This window comes from Corythoichthys intestinalis, chromosome 8 (genome assembly GCF_030265065.1).
Source record: "Corythoichthys intestinalis isolate RoL2023-P3 chromosome 8, ASM3026506v1, whole genome shotgun sequence".
NCBI classification, from domain to species: domain Eukaryota; kingdom Metazoa; phylum Chordata; class Actinopteri; order Syngnathiformes; family Syngnathidae; genus Corythoichthys; species Corythoichthys intestinalis.
In genome coordinates, this window is record NC_080402.1 from 51,498,239 (window position 1) to 51,518,530 (window position 20,292).

Here is a 20,292-nt window from a genome sequence, read left to right on the forward strand (position 1 = left end):
CACTCGTTCAATATCCTTGGTATTTGTTCAAAAGAACAACCTCTGCAACGCTTATGATTTCGACATTTATATTGTCCCCCGAAGATGGTTCAGTCACAGAAATAATTGTTTAGTAAAATATTTTTAATTAATCACAACATTACATTGTCATGACTGATAGGGCAAGGTCGCTGATACAAGCGGTTGGAGTGAGCTTCATCCCCAGAGTGGCTGGGTGCTCTCTTAAACATAGGATGAGAAGCTTAGTCAATCAAGAGGAGTTTAGACTAGACCTGCTGAGAGGAAGCAGCTGAGGACGCTCGGGCTTCTGGTTCATATGCCTCCAAGTTGCCTCCCTATGAAGGAGTCCAACTGGGAGGAGGGCCTGAGAAGGACTTGGGACACGCTGGAGTGGCCATTTTTCACAATTGTGAAAGCTGTAGGAAGTAGGCTGCAACTGGGCCCCAGATGAAGGATGGTTATTTTTTATTATCATTATTACCGTATTGGCCCGAATATAAGACGGTGTTTTTTGCATTGAAATAAGACTGAAAAAGTGGGGGTCGTCTTATATTATAACATGTTATACCCATTCATGACGCTAGATGGCGCCAGATATCATTGAAGTGATGTTCTGTCATGTAGATCTCAGCTACTCTCAAGTTTAACCAGTTTGCATTATTTTATTGCAATGTTTTTCCTTTCCTTTTTCAGATTTGTTTCAAGACTACAGTTACAGTTAGAATTCACTTTTGATGGTTAATGCAGTTATTGTAATTTTGTTGTTTTATCACAATAGGTTTATTAACATTTCAAAACTAGAAGCCTTTCATTTACGAATGTGATTGCACTTTAGTTTACAGATTTAAATGTTTAGATATTAAGATTTGAATGAGGCAAAATAATACGCTTTTTCTCTCAAATATTTTGTTATAATCATTTGTTTCGGATGTACTGTAATTATTTTCTGTATAAAAATTAAATTGGTGTTCAAAAAGTCTTTTGTCAAACTTGAGTCTTGAAAAAGAGGGGGTCGTCTTATAATCAGGGCCATCTTATATTCGGGCCAATACGGAATCATTGTAGCTCATTACACTGCTTACTACTCACATGATTTGTATCTTGAATGAATGTACAATCTGTGTTTTAATATTTTGCTATATTAAAAGTGTTTCATCTGATTTTCAATATCATTTCATATAGGACTTGGAGGAGTGGGGGAAGGGGGAATTGGAAGAATAGGGGTTGGGGGAGGTGTTCAGAACAATATGGCCTTCAGCTCTGCCCCTGAGCAGAGCGGACTATCCGTCAGCAGCACTGGTGAGTCTCTGGTGTTGAAAAAGTCCCTCTAATTATAAGGCCGAGTCATATTTTTTTTGTCCTTTAGTGACAGTGTACGGCGCTCAGAATAACATCATCAGTAACACCAGTCCTGCAGTCGACTGTCCTGCTGCAAACAATCCACAAATAGGTAATCACGTCCACAGAAATTCAATAAAACATTTGTATTATGTCAGAACCCAAATATTGACAAGTACACTCATTATATTTTTAATGAGGTAGTAGGTTCCCTGAGGGGTTCACTGTGGATTTAAACCTTTAAAAACAATCTAACTTCTGCACAAATGCCAGAAGATGGCAGTGATGCACCATTTTACATTAGGTAAGCACAGTTTATGGGTCAACGCAACAGTTTTTTTGAAGAATATATATATGTAGTTAAGAAGGTAACGGTATTTGTATTCCACCCGTATCATCACAGTATGGGCATCACGGTTTGGTGCACGCAGTCAGATGGCGTATATCCATTGGTCGGTAGAGGTTATGCGCCTAAACCAACAATCGACATTATGGCAAAAAGAAGACTAACCAAAATAGACGATGATGAAAATCATTAATTATATCATCATCAATCATATCATTAATGACTAGGTAATAGGAAAGTTATGGCAAATGTACAGAGTAGGAACTATCAAAAGCAGTATTACTAACACTTTGAAGTGTATTTATTTTGTATTTTCAAACCAGGAAATCTTTCTTTTGCTTTAACCCTAGGCCAGGGGTCGGCAACCTGTGTTTTGAGAGCTGCATGCGGCTATTTAGCGCCCTCCCTATTGGCTCCCTGGAGCATTTTCAAAAATGTGTGAAAATGGACAAATATGGTTGACGGAAATATAATGTAACGCTTGCTAATTGAAAGCTTGGCAGCGAAAATAACACAGGAGCCTTAACGCTTTTAACCTCCTTTTTTATTCCTCTTTCCACCACCACACCAATGCAAAACAAACAATAACAATATACACTGGCGGCTATGCAGTCCACCAATCGGAGCGTCGCGCCGGCGCACCATTACACCAATAAGAGCCCCGCGTTGGCGCATAAATTACCGTGCCGATGACAGCCCCGGTAACGTTACAATATTTTTCGTTTTGATATGGTTTCTGCAGGAGGACAAAAATGACACAAACATTCTTAACATTTTCCAGTGCTGTAAAAATGTGTAGAATAAATAATACATTTCAACATTTCTGTCAACAAAGATTTGCGTCTATTAATGTCACATAGTTTACAAGTTTGATTCCATTGTTCAGGAATGTATGTACTGTATGTATGTATGCTGTAATGTAACTGGTGACTGGAAAACAATAAAGAACAAAATAAAAAAATAAATTAATTAAAAATGATTTGCGTCATAGCCTGCGACACACGTTCCTATCAGCACGGCGGGATGCTATGGCGTTATATTGCTGCCTCTATTCTGAGCGAGCAATAATGGATTTTGGATTCTTGACTCCCACGCTCGTCAGTTTTTTTTTTTCTCTGCACGTTCAGTTGAGCACACGCTACTAACCTCACGCACGACAGTATTTATGATCATAATTATTATAATTACTAAAGTACATGAGACAATATCATCACTAAAGTAAATGTGACAATGATACATGAGCTGTTCCATTTTGTTGTTTTTCGAAAACCCAAAATAAAAACGACATCAAAAATCGGATTTCTTTATTGCATTTCTATAATTTCATAAAAGCAATGAAACAATTCATTAGTATTCTAATAAAGTTAAACAAGCTGGCATCATACAACAGAGTAGTCACGTGGTGCGTTGGATACACTGCCAGGAAAATAAACATTAAATCATTAAGGCTCATTATGTATTTTTAGCCGACTTAGTCAATTCTGATAGTAGGCTAATAAAGCTAATACAGATACACGCAGCATGTGTTGCCTTCATTATTAGGCATATTTAAGGCTTTTAATTTTTTGCGGCTCCAGACATATTTGTTTTTTTGTTTTTGTTTTTTGGGTCCAATATGGCTCTCTCAACATTTTGGGTTGCCGACCCCTGCCCTAGGCTAAAGTCACTGAAACACTGAGTGAGTATTTATTTTTGCACTATTTCAAGAGATGCTTTTTCAGTTTTGGAACTATTTGCACTTTTTATTTTATTTTGACCAATTTAAAAATATATAAATATATATATATTATGTGGGAGTGTATGTTCACTCGTAATGGCTCAGTTAACTGTGTGTAATCCAACATTGAAAATGGTTGTAGTATCTAGTTTTTTATTAAAAAAAAAAAAAAAAGTTTGCCAGCTGTCAAGTGCTACATGACTTTAACTGTTAACTTGGTCAATCACTACAAAACTGAGTGTGTTGTCTATTTTTTCACATAAACTGTGAACTAAAGAATGTTAGAACAGTAAAAACAAAAATTCACAAGTTTCATGTTTTCTTCTATTAATTTTGCATTTGCTATTTAATTTTAGTTAATAGAACAAACTTTAACCTTCAAAATTCAAAAAAGCCTTTTTGTTTTTCCTGTTGTACCAATCCCGTACCGAACCATAACTTTCGGCTGATATCGATCTCGATCATCTCTCAATCTTGACTCCCAATTGTCAAGGTAATTCTTGGTCTCAGATAGTGTTTTTTACTTCTGCACTAATAGCATCTGGCAGTGAAAGAAAAACGAAGTGAGAACTGTCATTATTTGTAGTTCTTCTTTTTTCATCTTTTTTTCTCTAATGTCACATTGACTTATATCTCTTTTTCAGTTTATGGTGTGCAGAAAAATGTCTCTTCTCCTGAAATAAGTACAACTACAGGTAAATAAAAAATAAAAAATAAATCAGATTATTTCCAAATGACTTGGTAGAGAAGTTCACAATTGTGTTTTTGTTAGAATCTATTTGGCCATTTTGCAATTGACAGCATACATTTTCAGCTTGCAGATTTATTTTTCTGAGTTTCCCTCCCCCACCCCTAAAAGAAACCCCTACAGAATCCCGTCAAAGAAATGCTTGTTAGGCAATAGAGTGTCGAAAGCCCAGCTAAACCAATACAGGCAGAAACGCAAAGCCATTTGAGCAGTACAATACAGTGATTAATACCGGTAATCACTTACCATTCTTCATCAATGGTGAACACAGACACTTATACAACTCTAGTGGTTGCTGATCGAAGGACTTAGGTTTGGTCTCAACATTGGTAGGGATGACATAACAGCATAATTTGCATGTACACCTTTTGCTGGAATGGGACATCAATAAGACCAACAAGATTGGGTGACTGGGGATCAGTGCTACATTTCTCATGAATGTGAACCTAATTAATTCATAGGCTAAATGATCAATGCAAAATAAATTTGTATTGATGTATGCTAACTTTTATGTGTATTGGTTTAGGTGATATACATTAGATTCATACCTTGTTTCAAAAACTCAAGACTAATTTCATCTAGTTTTATTTGACGTTTACTAAAAACGTTTACGTCTGTAATTTTTTTTTTTTAATTACTCCAAAAATAAATAAATAAAGATTTCCCAATTTCGTCGAATTAGCATTGACAGATGAGCACATATTGTAGCGTCTACAAGGACAATTCAGGAAAACAGTACAATTTTTTCATTTACCGTATTGGTCCGAATATAAGACTGCCCTGATTATAAGACGACCTCCTCTTTTTCAAGACTCAAGTTTGAAAAAACACTTTTTGAACACCAAATTAATTTTCATACAGAAAATAATTACAGTACATCTGACACATGATTATTATAACAATATATTTGATTTTTAAAAAAGCATGTTATTCTGCCTCATTCGAATCTTAATATCTGAACATTTAAATATGTAAACTAAAGTGGAATCACATTCGTAAATGAATGGCTTCTGGTTTTTGAAATGTAAATAAACCATTCTATTGTGATAAAACAACAAAATTGCAATAACTGCATTAACCATCAAACTGAAGTCTAACTGTAACTGTAGTCTTGAAACAAATCTGAATAAGGAAAAACATTGCAATAAAATAATGCAAACTGGTTAAACTTGAGAGTAGCTGAGATCTGTCATGACAGAACATCGCTTCAATGATATCTGGCGCCATCTAGCGTCATGAATGGGTATAATGTCTAGACCGCGAATATAAGACAACCCCTACTTTTTCAGTCTTATTTCAATGCAAAAAACACCGTCTTATATTTGGGCCAATACGGTAATTATAATTTAATTATACCCACCTGGACGCCACGAACTGTATGTTAAAAGTTGTCCGAAGGTTTAAGAGGACGCTCACCGTTTGTATTTGCGTAATGCTAATGCGACAGCTATGCTAATGCTATGAGTTACATTTAGTATGTAATGATCACTCAGCACAGACATTTAAAGGATAAAGCAACACTGCATATTATCTCTGGTCAAGAAAACAAATCTTACCTATGTGCAAGCCTGCATGGACACTGGAGACTACACACTGGTGAGTCAGGACGTCACGTGCAACACAACCAGACACTGCTACAATGCAGGCTAATTACACTTAAAATGTCACACATTGTGAACATGTGACAGAAACTACTGCGCATTTTCTTTTCTGGCGTTTGTCTCGTCATGTTTTAGTCTCCCAAAACATGTTCTAGCTCGTTATCATCTTGTCATCATGATTGAAAACATGTTTTAGCTCGTTATCATCTTGTCATCATGATTGAAAAAGTGTCCGTTGACAAAATGTTTACAAAATATTCTCGTTACCGTCACCGTTGACAAAAACAACACAGCAAGTAATAAATATTTCATAGGCAGTTATATAATGATTGAGGGCCCAAGTACACCGCATGCGTGATCGTTGCGGTTCCGGTCCGACTCCGGTAAAAAAAATAGCGCCGGAGCCAATCCGTTCCCATTATATCCTATTGTTCAACGTATACCGGCCGCGTCAGTGCTCCGGATTGACTGCGAACCACCTCCGGCGTGCCGCATGCCTGCCGGATGGTATAGGCTATTTTCTATTTTTGCCGGTGTTCTGTCAAAATTTGCTCCCTTATAAAATTTTGCTCCCAAAGCTTTTGTGGCGCTAAAAAAGCCCTCTTTTAGATTCGGTTGGACTCTCAATGTTATCCAAAGGTGCTAACTAAACTAGATACATCATAAACATACATGTGCAACACGAAAATGGCGTAAATTAATACTTAACGACACGGCGAAGTCGTTAACGGTGAGAGCGCGGGGTGCAGTTGCTGTGTGCAGCTAACATGGTAGGATGTATCTGGGAACTTTTGTACATGTCTTTACATGATCAAACTTAAGTAAATATTCCTTTCTTTAAAGAAAGTTTGTAGTGTTTACTTTGGAATCGCTGCATTCGCGGCCATTTTTAACGTTACACGCATGCGCAGAACCGCAAGGTAGCAATTTTTGATGGGTTGCAAATTTTGTCAGAACACCTGACACGCATCCGACAAAATGGGCGGAGCTGGGCCTGACATCAAAAGCCCAGGTGCCTAATCACGGTTTAAACATGAGCGAAGATGGATGATGAGCGCTTCATCATGGAGGTGGAAAGTCACAAAGTGATATACGATGCAGCAGATCGTTACTATAAGGACACCATTAAAAGCGAAACTGCAAAGTGTCCGATTATGTGTGTTTTTCTGGCAATGATATCAAACACACGACGTGCTAAGCAAAAAAAAAAAAAAAAAAAAGCAGTGTATCTGGAAGTGGTTCCACTGCAGAAATTCTCGTGCCCCGCGCACAAACAATCTCGGTTTGTATACAGAGTCGAGGGGGAAAAGTACGAAAGAGAAAAAAGAGACACCTACAAGTTTCGACCTGGTGGTCTATTCAAGACGTTTCTCCTTCTTTCCTACATTTCACTTGACTCTTAATAGAAAAAACAACAGTTTGCGCTGGGCACATGAATCTGCAGTGTTGAGACACCAATTCCAAGTACGCTGTTTTTTTAGTTCGTGTCATATATAATTCGCTATCCATTTTATAAATATGACAGATTATTTATCAGTTGTTTATAACAGCTCTATGAGATGTTATGTGCCATAAATTTGAAATGTGCACAAAGATATAAACGCACCGACACAACCAAGGGCATAATAGCCCCCCTGCACGGAGCCCTGTTCTCAACATGATGCAGTCAATCTGGAATTAAGAGACAGACACAACTAAAATATTGTAGCCTCGCCGGTGTTGTGCCGACCGGGGCTGTCATCGGTGGGTTAATTTATGCACCAACGCGGGGCTGTCATTGGTGTGCTGGTGCACCAGCCCGACGCTCCGATTGGTGGACTAAATAGCGTCAGTGTAAATACAGTGGAGAGAACAAGTATTTGATACACTGACAATGGGAAAACCCATTGGCAGTGTATTAAATACTTGTCCTCCCCACTGTAGTTGTTGTTTTTGCATTGGTGAGGTGGCGGGAAGTTAATAAAGAAAAAGAGGGAAAAGGCGTTGAAGCTCGTGTGTTGTTTTTCGCGGCCAAACTTCCGCTTAGCAAACGTTACAATATCAATATGCAAGGAAAAAAATGTGCTCTCTCTCTGCTTCTCTGATGAGTACATACTACAGACTCCGTGTGTTTGTCGTTGTTTTAAATGGCACATTATCGCGCGCGATCACGCGAGAGCTCACGAGGGGACAGAGTTGGCGGACCGCAGCCGTGCAGCAGCCGGTATGATTTGCCTGTTTTTGACGGACTGCGTGGCACGCAGTCAACACTGAACTGGACCGGAACCGCAACGATCACGCATGCAGTGTACTTGGGACTTGACTCATAACTAATGCACGTTTTAGCAAAAGTGTAAATAATAAGTATAAGTAATAAGTAAAATTCATAATCATGATATACAAGCATAATGACTGCTTTTAGCAGGTGATCAGTTTGCCCATCATAACAATAATTTTGAATTGCAAATCTGTTACTTGCAGTTCGTCCCAATAGTCCTTCGGCTGATGAGACTGTGGGCAAAGATTTTAAATTCACAATGATCGAAAGGGACAATACAGCTGTGAAGAAGGAGTTAGAGCGACTGGTCATGACCAAAGACACGGGCAAGCAATTCATGTCGACTGCTCCTGCAATTTCTACAATCTCTTCTGGTACGACTTGAGACTTACTGCAAGCAATGCAGAACAGTATAACACTGAGATGGAACATTTTCTATGCAATTACATTCCTGCTTTGTGTTCTCTTTATAGCTACCTCCTCAGACGATTCACTGACGAAAGAGGAGCAAAAACCTACTTCGAGACTCATGAATGACAAAAGGGCAGCTAAAGGTACAACATACAAAATAAAATCTTTGCATATTGGGACATACCATTATTTTACTAACAGTAAGTTGTTGTATTTCTCGCAGGTCCTGCCCTGAAATTTGGTTCGAAAGATGAAGATGGCTGTGCAGGTAAAGTAAATTTCCAATTTTACTGTGTGTGATCTTCCAGTATGAAATTTCAGGGAACCATGACCAACTGTCAGTGTTGGTAAAATTCATTTTTATAAATGAACTAGTTCAAATTGCAGTTCACAAATTTTAAAATGAACCGTTCAGTCCATCATTCAACATTTTGAACTAAAGTTAATGAGTAAAAGCGATGTAGTTCTTTTGTAATTTTTTTTTGTAGTTCTTTCTCTTCCCCAATAATTACTGTGAGCTATTATTGACAGAGTCGATATTAGAACCACAGACTGCATGCAATTATTTTATCCACTTAAACACTGAAACTGTGTCAGATTCATCTTCACATTCAATTACAAATCTGCATCGGTAATAACCTGCTCGTAAAACTCACTTAAATGTTGGTACTGGGCCAGTGTTCGGTCAGATTTTACCCCATCAGAAATGGCAACTTTGCGGTTGCACATTGCACATGCATATCATTACAAACGGCAGTGAATGCAGCGATTCCAAAGTAAACACCAAAAACTTTCAATAAATCAAGGAATTATGTACTTATGTTTGGTCATGGATGCACACGAAGGAAAGTTCTCTTTCACTGTGTGTTCCCTGTGAGGTTAAGCATTTATTTACGCGGTATTTAGGTTGCAAAACTATGTTAATGATGCAACGTGTACTGATCCAAAGAACTAAATAAAGTTCAACTGAATGTAAAAGAATGGTTATTCGTCGCCATAAAAGCTTCAGTAGCAAAAGCTGCCATACTCGCTTAAACAACACACCCGTTCATCCTCAGGCAGCTTGAGTTGCCTGGTTGGACAGTTTTCCACTCCTAAGTGTTATTATTTTAATCAAGTGTTTTTAGCCTAGGGCTTTATCTGCAGTTTTGTTGGAAAGGCTCTAATTCTATATTCATAAATGTGGTATACGGACTACGTGTCCCATGATCACCCTGGGTTCACAACGACAATGGGATGAGACTTGGGGGATAAGGGAAATCATAGTTCTGATATAAATGACATCTAGTGAGATGTGCACAAGAGTTACGGTGCACTAAAATAAAAGAGTTGACATCATATATACAGCTGTAGTCGCAAATGTTCTTTGCTGCACAACACTAATACTTGACAATGAACGAGGTTATGAACGCCGCTCACAACCACTAGAATGAGAGTGTTCACATTAACGTTCATGAGACAAAAATATGATGCGTTCAGTTCACGTTCGCCCAAAATAATGAATGTGTTCATAAGCGATCGTTCATTAGATGAGTTTATACACGACATTGACAACTGTGAAAATCCACGAATAAGTGACAGAAATGTATTAAAATGCATTGCAAAACAAGGTGTGTAGGTTTGTTCTCAACATTAGTAGGGACGGTATAGTAGCATAACCTGCATGAACACTTTTTGCTAGGGACGGGATATTAATAAGGCAAGGCAAGGCAAGGCAAGGCAAATTTATTTATATAGCACAATTCAACGCAAGGCAATTACAGGTGCTTTACATCACATGAAGATCATAAAAATCACATTTAAATCAACACAACATAAAAACCAAGACAAAAGATCGCATTTAATCACAGAATAAAAATAAATAAATAAAAATAAAACAAAAATAAAAATAAAACAAAAACTACTACTAATAATAATAATAATTGAAATCAGCAATGGAGGTAAGCACAAGAGGAATAGAAAGCAGGTAGATTGAAATATAGAGACAGTTATGGATATGCAGTGCTAAACAAAAGCGTTTTTAGCCCTGATTTAAAAGAGCTAACAGTTTGAGCATACTTCAGACGTTCGGGTAACTTGTTCCAGAGGTGAGGAGCATAATAACTAAATGCTGCCTCACCCTGCTTGGTTCTTGTTCTTGGAACATGCAGAAGACCGGTTCCAGACGACCTTAGGGGTCTAGATGTCTCATAGGAATCTAACAAGTCAAGCATGTATTTTGGTCCAAGGCCATTAAGTGTTTTGTAGACGAGCAGTAGTATTTTATGGTCTATCCTTTGACTCACTGGAAGCCAGTGTAGCGATTTCAAAACCGGTGTAATGTGGTCCAGCTTCCTTGTATTTGCGAGGACTCTGGCTGCAGCATTCTGTACTAGCTGCAGCTTCCTGACTGATTTTTTTATCAAGACCTGTAAATATACCATTGCAATAGTCCAATCTGCTGAAAATGAATGCATGCATAAGTTTTTCCATGTCTTGTTGAGTCAGAAGCCTCTTAATTCTGGTTATATTTTTTAGGTGGCAATAAGCGGATTTAGTGACGGACTTTAGATGGCTATCAAATTTTAGGTCTGAGTCAATAATTACGCCAAGGTTTCTGACTTGATTTGTAGCTGTAAGTGACATTGTGCTAAGTTGGCTGCTTATCTTTGACCTTTCCTTTTTTGGCCCAAAAATGATCACCTCTGTCTTCTCCACATTTAACTGGAGAAAATTCTGGCACATCCATTCATTGATTTGATGAATGCATTTACTCAGGGAGACTAAGGGACTATAATCATGTGGGGACACAGAAATGTACAGTTGTGTGTCATCTGCATAGGCATGATAAGAGATGTCATACTGTTCCATTATCTGAGCTAACGGAAGCATATAGATGTTAAATAAGAGTGGACCAAGAATTGACCCTTGAGGGACTCCACACGTGAATTTGGTTCGTTCTGACTGATAGTTTCCGATTGACACAAAGAAATCCCTATCATGTAAATAGGATGTGAACCACTGAAGAATAGTGTCAGTAAGCCCTACCCACTGTTCCAATCTGCTGAGTAGTATGTTGTGATCAACCGTGTTAAATGCAGCGCTGAGATCCAATAGTAGCAGAACAGATGATTTGCCTGCATCGGTATTCCGACGAATATCATTTAGGACTTTGATAAGCACGGTTTCGGTGTTGTGTTGTGGCCGAAATCCAGACTGAAATGAGTTAAAAAGATTGTTTTGCATCATAAAAGTCTGGATCTGTTCGAACACAACCCTTTTGATAATTTTCCCCAGGAATGTCAGATTTGATATTGGCCTGTAATTAGTTGAGGCATCCAGATTAGGTTTTTTTAGGAGAGGTTTTATTACTGCAGTTTTTAAAGTCTGAGGAAACTCTCCTGTTTGGAGAGAAGTATTTATAATCTGAAGTATGTCTGGGGCTATGCAATGAAAAACAGTTTTGAAAAAGTTTGAAGGAAGGATGTCAAAGCACCATGTTGTGGGCTTTAATTTTGACACAATTTCTGTTAAAGTGGCATAGTCCAAGAGGCTAAACTGTCTAAGATTGACGTGGGGGACATTTTGGGAGGCATTTAGTTAATCTGGAGTTGCACACAGTCTGTTTAATCTTTAGTAATTTGTGTGTAAAGAATGCTGCGAAATGATTACAGGACACCTCAGATGCCAATTCCTGAGGTATTGATGCTTGTGGGTTTGTCAGTTTGTCAACAACAGAAAATAGTGTGCGAGTATTGTTGGTGTTTCTACAAATGATCTCTGAAAAATATGACTGTTTAGCATTTTTCAGTTCCTGGTTGTATTTGCGAAGACTCTCTTTGTAGATATCATAAGACCAAACAGATAAACAAATATGAACCTAATTAATTGATAGGAAGAATGATCAATGCAACAGAAATCTGTATTGCCTTATACGAACTTTCATGTGTATTGGTTCAAGTTGTAGGATCCACAACGTAAAAAAGCCCTCAGCCCGACGCTTTTCTCTTCCGTCTTCCTCGCGCACTGCTGGACAGCAGCCAAAAAAAAAAAAAAAAAACCTCTCACGCCGCTCTTTAAGTGTTTGTTCTTTAATCCAACTAAAAACTACTCCACTGAGTGACATCCAAAAACGTAAACAAAAGAACAAATGAGATCCAAAAACATAGAGAGTAAAGAGGGAGATTAATCCAGAGTTATACAAAGTGATACAAAGTTCGATTCAAAACTACGTTTTCAAAAACTACTAAGGAAACATTTTGAAGTGCAAGTCCCTTTATTATAAAACAAACAAACAAAAACAAAAAGCAGGGAGCTATCCAATAATGAGTCCACTTCTGGGGGACGCTGGAGCACTCCTAGACTCAAACCAAAGTATTACTAAAGTATAGTAATATAAAAGTATTTGGGAAAAAAATAATTTATAAAAAAAAAAGCAGAGGTATCTAAGGGCAGATTTGCATCTGAGGCATACTAGACTATCCCAAGGCCAAACCAAAGTACTCTCATGAAATTCTGATTTCATTTCACAATTTTTTTTTTCATGTCAGTTCATATTCATGTCAGTGTCCCCCTGAAGTGGACCAACTCTTGGATAGCGCCCCCTTTTTTTTAATGAAGGGCCTTGCACTCTGAAGCTACCGCGCTGAATTACCGTAATAAACATAATGCAAACAATGATCCAAATGAGGGACGGCTAGCTTGACTTCGTTGTTCCTTATGGAGGCTGGCCAGACCGCAGTAGTTCTGCAGGTTAGCGAGTTCACACAGTTTAATGTTATGCTAACTCTGATGCAGGTCGGATTTTTAATAGCAACATTAATGGTGTTTCCCCGTTTTACATTACTTACAGTGGCTGCCGCTGGCCGAAAAAAAAAAACTTCTTATATACATCCTCTTCGAAGGAGGCGGCATGTTGTTGACATGAATCTGTCGGGGCTGTGTGTGTTTGTGCTTGAGTGTCTGTGTGTCGGGGGAGGGGGGTGGCAAGTCATAAGCCAATCAAACGTGCGTTTGGGGGGGGGGAGATTGCCATGTTCACCAAGTGAAAAGGGGGGAATGTAAGTCTGGACATAATGAAAATAGTTCACTTAATAATGGTATGGTCTATTTTATCCTTACAGCATATGGCAAGACAATCTAAATTACCTATATAACTGAACTCATTTTAAATGCAAATAAGGTTGCTTAAAAGTTGGTGGGGACAATTTGAGCAGTTGGAATTGTAATATCCTTACCGTCCCTATGACAACGCACGTCCTTGCTTGAAAAGAACCATTAATAGCATCATGTGCTGATGAAGCTAGCAAATAAACAAAATGGATTTCCAAAAATGGAGAAACCCTATTTTGAATCAAAAAAAGATTAATAATTTTTTTTTTTTTTTCCAGACATGTGTTATGATGGCCCATGTTTCGTCTTGAGACGGTGCTGCCGCTGCAGTTGGTGGAAGTGGCTCCTAGGCCTCCTATTCGGCCTCCTTCTTCTTCTTGGTCTGCTCTTTGGACTCATTGCTTTGAGTGAGCGCATACTTTTCCTCAGAACTGATTTCCTTACAAAACCATACACCTACATTCCTCTTTATTGTCTCTACCTTCTCAGGTCAGGAAGTGAAACGTCTCAGGAAGCGAGTTAAAGCTCTGGAAGCTGGAAGTACCACATCAGCAAGGATTGCTCCTCCCCCTGGCTCCTCATGCATCAATATTGTTGATCCCCTGGATTCCAAGAACACTAACAGGAGTTGTTCAGGTTCCACACTGACCCAGTCTGATAACAGAATCTTCTCTGAAGACTTACAGAAAACTATCCAACTGCTGATTAGAGCTGAACTACACTCTGGTGTTTATAGAGGTTAGAAATAATTGACAATACTGTAGATGTGACTGAAATAAATAGTTAATCATAAGTTGTAGCATGCTGTGAATTGAACAAGTCATATATTTTTAGACTCACTAAAAGGAGCGAAAGGGGACCCTGGTATAAAAGGTGAGTCTGCAAAACTACAAATAAAAATGTAATAAGTAAAATATACATTTTACTTGTTTTTTTAATTGTTTACGTGCATCATGAGTGTCATTATTTATTTACAGGTGATCCAGGTGTTATTGGGCTTCAAGGTAAAACCTAAATCAATTTATATATTTGTGCCGTCAATACTGATTCAGAAAGAACCGGTTGTTATACGGAACTTTTCATTTCTTATAGGTGCTGTGGGATTTCCTGGCCAACCAGGTAAGAACTTTGTTCCTGAATTGAAGCCTAGGAATAAATTATTCACGGGTCCTCCTCACTTTTGCCACTTTATTTATTTGATAGGGACAATGCACATTAATGAACATCTATTTAGTGACATTTAAAAGACGTAAATATGCAGGATAATAGCAAGAATGCTAATTTCCATCCACAGTCCCTAGGCAGGTAACAGAACAGAAAGACACAAAAAGACATAAGAAAGAACTAGGCCTGCAAGCAGGACTGAACGGGCCCTCGCAGTTTGGTGCAACGCGGACGTCAAGCAACTCTGACGGCATGCATGTCAGGATGGTGGCAGATCGTCCACCTCTCATCATCTCATGAGAACCTAACATGCTCAAAACTCGCCTCTTTATTTGGGATTAGAAATAGATTCACACACCAAGGAAGAAAAAGCCCTATTGAAGGCCCTATTGAGTGTCATCCAAAAAAGGAGGCGCTACTGAGCTGTGCAGCCACGCCCGTATTCCAAACCAAAATGAATCATCTAATTGGGCCAATTCGACCAAGTGTGCAAAATTTTGTGGCTCTATAAACTGGTAAACAAAGAGTCGTCACGGCAACAGACAGAGACAGGTGAACATGGGCCATGAAATATAGTATTTAAAAAGGGCTTGTAACTACAAGGACCAACCTGAAAAGAACTGGACATGTATAAGTAAAATGAGTGACTTTCTCTTGCCACTAGTTGGCGCTGTCGGGTTTATGCAAATGACCCCTACAGGACCCTTCAGTTCAGTTTGGTGCAGATATGTTGTATGTCTGCCAACTTATGACTGTTCAAAATTTGTGGCAAGACAACATGGGAATGGTCATTTTCACTTTTCTGTTTGGACCCCTTTGCCTCAACCAAACCTCAATATTTTTTGTCCCCTTGCAGGCAGAGCCTGTCTTTAGAAAAAAAAAAAAAAAAAAAAGAATGTATCCTGTTCCTGACAGGGGGCGCCAGGTCCAATGGGTAAAATTTCAATGCAGTTGTGTTGAGGCTGGGATACCTCACATAAATGCCAGATATTAAAAACATTAAACCTTGTATCAGGGAGTTATTTGTCATTTACTGAATTTGGCGTGTTGTAAAATAAAATGACGAACTTTGGTACCCTGCCAAGGTCAGGCACGAGAATGAAAACTCACCATTTTGAAAACTTAAGATTTCATATGGTAAATGGTAAATGGTGTTATACTTGTATAGCGCTTTTCCACCTTTCAAGGCGCTCAAAGCGCTTTATCCAACCAACTACCTAGGCGCCAAGATCTCAAATGTGCACCCTGTAAATCAATAAAAATTTCACGTTCAATCCAAAATACCCAAATATTCCTGTTGGGTTTGGAACATAGGTGCAAGAGACTTTTTGGATAAGGATAATAATCCTTTGCAAAACAACAGGGCTGTCGCACACTTGGTGCTGGAGCCCTAACAAGAGGTTCTGATAAAACACAGCACAGTACAGTAAATTACTAAGAAGTTAAAAGTTAGTGGTTATACAACTGGTTTACTTTCAACCACTGATTGAGGTGAGTTTTGAAGGTTTGTAATGAAGGACACGCCCTGATGGCAAGTGGTAGACTGTTCGAGATCTTACTGGCCTTTACAGGGATAGGTTTTTGACCAAAGGCTGTTTTTATGAGTGGGACCTCACAGTCAACAACAACAACAAAAAACATTATGTATATATATATATACATGTATGTATGTATGTATGTATGTATGTATGTATGTATGTATGGATAGATAGATAGATAGATAGATAGATAGATAGATAGATAGATAGATAGATAGATAGATAGATAGATAGATAGATAGATAGATAGATAGATAGATAGATAGATAGATAGATAGATAGATAGATAGATAGATAGATAGATAGATAGATAGATAGATAGATAGATAGATAGATAGATAGATAGATAGATAGATAGATAGATAGATAGATAGATAGATAGATAGATAGATAGATAGATAGATAGATAGATAGATAGATAGATAGATAGATAGATAGATAGATAGATAGATAGATAGATAGATAGATAGATAGATAGATAGAAAGCGAATCTATGGTCTTGAATGTATTGACACCTGACAGTTGCCAACATGTAATGTGATTCAATGTGTGATAAAAATACTGAATGCAATAACATTCTTCTAGCCCCAAGCATTATGAAAGGTCGCATTTGTTTAATATTGTTCAGGTTGAATTTCTCTGTATTCCATATTCCTATAATGTGGCTGTTAAAAGACGTGGAATTAAAGTGTGCAATCAAGTGTCACTCCAGGGTATACGAATTCAGAGACAATTTGCAGTTCCTCTTATCCCCAAAATACACCAGGATGTTTGACGTCCAAAGGTCGCTTTGTGAAGGTCATACAAACAGTTTTAGTTGTGTTTAGTAGTAGGCAAGATTTGTAAAGCCATTCATTATAGCAGGGGTCAGCAACATGTGGCTCTAGAGCCGGATGCGGCTCTTTAGCGCTGCCCTAGTGGCTTCCTGGAGCTTTTTCAAAAATGTTTGAAAATGGAAAAAGATGGGGGAGGAAAATATATATTTTGTTTTAATAAGGTCTGTAGGAAAAAAAAATACATTCTTTTAATTCAATAATAATGGAATTGGAATTGGAAGTTAGACTTGAGGCGACATCGTAGAACAGAATAATCACGTGGTGCTTCATTCTCTATAGGATGCACTACAGAGAAACAAACATTTAATCATGGGGGCTTATTAAGTATTTGTAACCAGCTTAGTCATTTTGATAGTAGGCTAATATAGCCAATGTGGATACATACAGCATGTGTTGCCCTTATTCTAAGTCATTTACACAAGAATTTGGCACATCATTAACATACATAGAAAAAAACAGTGGGCCAGGTATTAACCTTAGACGGTGTGCTTGTCGTAGTAGTAGTAGTAGGCAGTGGTATTGATAAATTGAATTATATGTTGTTTTTCAGGTCCTCCTGGACGAGTGGGCAACCCAGGAACTGAAGGACCCATGGGTCCAAAAGGAAGCACAGGTAATTCATTCTTGACTTTAAATACTTTGGATCCGTACGCAAATACTGTCATACACAGTTTCAGTCACCAGCAAAGCATAGAAGGTATTACAGGTAGTTCACGCGTTACGAATGAGTTCTGGTCCTACGCTGGCGATGTAAGCCAAATTTCCGCGTAAGTCGGAGTTAACTCTTTAAGTACCCCTAAATATGCCCAACATCTCCAAAAACTATCAAAAACATGCATTATACATCATTGTACCGTCCTTGCCAAAACATTGGAACTAAGTCATAGCTAGACATTGAGCTGAGCTCCGAAATGACGATGATTGGTTGACTTTATTCAGCTGCTCATGACATCAACACTTGCGGGATGAAACTAAAATAAAAATGAAATTAAATCTGTTTCATCTTCAATAACAGCAATTCAAATTTGCATTTATAACTAGCTGCTGATACTAGTTAGTGTCCGCACATCATCAAAAACAATCACATAAACTCGCCGCAAGTATTCGACCATAATTGAAAACGCACAATAAACAGTACAAAAGGTGTTTTTTTTCAGGTGTTGTCTCCGATGCTACAAAAGCAACAAATGTACTGGCTTTCCCCTCTCTCTCTTTCTCACTCGGTTGCGCAACTTCTTCATTGAAACAAATGCACTCTTCCTCGTGTGTGCATGCCCGTGAGCTCTTCGTTTCCTGAGCGAAATATGGGCAGCGCCATCTTGTAATCTCCGGTTTAGAAAGAACAACGTGAATTGCGGTTAAAACTGCAAAATCAAACCAGAGAAACCCAACAGCAGCCCCAAAACATCAGTGCTCTAGAGGAGATCTGCATGGAGGAATGGGCCAAAATACCAGCAAAAGTGTGTGAAAAGCTTGTGAAGAGTTACAGAAAAGGCCTCCGTTATTGCCAACAAAGGGTACATAACAAAGTATTGAGATTAACTTTTGGTATTGACCAAATACTTAGTTTCCACCATGATTTGCAAATAAATTATTTAATAATCAAACAATGTGCTTTTCTGTTTTTTTTTTTTCCACATTCTGTCTCTCATGGTTGAAGTTTACCCATGTAGACAATTACAGGCCTCTCTAATATTTTCAAGTGGGAGAAGTTGCACAATTAGTGGTTGACTAAATACTTATTGGCCCCACTGTATGTCCATCAACGTACGTACTACGTGTTGTAGTGAACTTGTGATGCACATCAACTTGTCTTCCCTTGCCTAACAGCGTTTTCCACCTATACTGTAAACAAAGGAACAAAAAACTTGTAACATTTGCCTTTATGCGTTGACATAATTGTGCCATGCTTTATGTAATGATTAGCAACAGGTAAGCAGCAGTTACAGTAGTTGTACTGACTAATATTAAAGATCATAATAATTACAATCATCATCGTGATAACAATATCAAAGGCAACAAGTCGTTTACTGCGCAAGATTTTAGCTTTATTATTTTTTGTGCACCCGACACATGAAGATGCAGGGATAGGAAGAACATACCTTTCATAATCCGCAACATGGCTACAAAACACCGGGTCTCAAGGGATTTTGTTGAGCAATGTTACTCCAGCTCCTCTGTCATTTTGGATGGAGAAATTCTGAAACGGAAGTAGCGAGCAGACAAGCGGAAGTAAAGCAGAAGTGTCTCGGAAACTTGTCTATTAAAAAAACCCTAAAAAACAAGACTCCGGCGTCGTTAAGTCAAAATCACGTAAATCGGGTACATCGTAACTACCTGTATCCATTTATAGGTGATCCAGGCCCTCAGGGATTACAAGGTCAGAAGGGCATGGATGGGCTGATGGGCCACCGAGGAGATCCTGGTCCACCTGGCTATGGAATTAGAGGAGAAAGAGGTAAATAAGGCTGAATGTAGGGGAAATGTATCAAGCTGTTCAAATTTTTATTTTGAAACCCAATTTTGACAGGGTATCCTGGTGATCCAGGAAGAGCTGGGGCTCCTGGACAAGTGGGGCAGAGAGGTAAGTGGTAAATAACAACGTTCATTGATTGACCTGATGTAATAAGCCACTTAACAAATTCTGTCCGAGTCATAGCATAAATTCATGAGTTCATGATTTATTTAGAGTATGTATATGTATGTGCAGGGGGCTTTCCCAGAAAGATATTCAATCATCTTTTATGTGTTTATTGATTGTTCAGTTGTATAAAATGTGGAATTAAAGAGGTAAAAATGATCAGTGTCATGTCTACAGGTGCTCCAGGTCCGAAGGGTTACCAGGGTGATCATGGATATCAAGGAGAAAAAGGTTCACTTTAAAGCATTACTTCATTGCATTTTTAGTGCTTTTGTATCTAGTAACTAAATTGTTGGTTACTATCAAGAATATCTTATAGAAAAAGTATAGTGTAGAACTAGAAGTTTGTATGAGGATACGCAGTACAGAAGAAAGATGAACAAATGATGTGAATTTACACGTTAGGAACACCAGGCTTGCCAGGAGTCAAAGGGGACAAGGGAGAGAGGGGACTGCTTGGCCCAACAGGTATGTCTCTAGGAACCTCAAAGGGACACGCCAGTCATTTTAATGATTTTTTTCGAAATACATTACATATGGTACACACAAGGACACAGGACAGAGGTTGAGTCCACTTCAATCTATTTTAACTGGCTGCAAGTGT

The 20,292-nt window shown here is 38.4% G+C and overlaps 1 protein-coding gene across 1 annotated transcript in view; it reads left to right on the forward strand.

The window, feature by feature from the left end:
* LOC130921090 (collagen alpha-1(XVII) chain-like) overlaps positions 1–20,292 on the forward strand; it is a 77,352-nt gene that overhangs the window by 17,091 nt on the left and 39,969 nt on the right. Inside the window, exons 9-24 of the mRNA XM_057844732.1 lie at positions 1,183–1,299; positions 1,367–1,450; positions 4,046–4,096; positions 8,211–8,381; positions 8,481–8,561; positions 8,642–8,686; positions 13,788–13,916; positions 13,999–14,247; positions 14,344–14,382; positions 14,487–14,513; positions 14,602–14,628; positions 17,598–17,660; positions 19,401–19,505; positions 19,578–19,631; positions 19,866–19,919; positions 20,094–20,156. Coding sequence (XP_057700715.1) covers positions 1,183–1,299; positions 1,367–1,450; positions 4,046–4,096; positions 8,211–8,381; positions 8,481–8,561; positions 8,642–8,686; positions 13,788–13,916; positions 13,999–14,247; positions 14,344–14,382; positions 14,487–14,513; positions 14,602–14,628; positions 17,598–17,660; positions 19,401–19,505; positions 19,578–19,631; positions 19,866–19,919; positions 20,094–20,156 — 1,359 coding nt within the window. The remainder of the gene's footprint in view (positions 1–1,182; positions 1,300–1,366; positions 1,451–4,045; positions 4,097–8,210; positions 8,382–8,480; positions 8,562–8,641; positions 8,687–13,787; positions 13,917–13,998; positions 14,248–14,343; positions 14,383–14,486; positions 14,514–14,601; positions 14,629–17,597; positions 17,661–19,400; positions 19,506–19,577; positions 19,632–19,865; positions 19,920–20,093; positions 20,157–20,292) is intronic.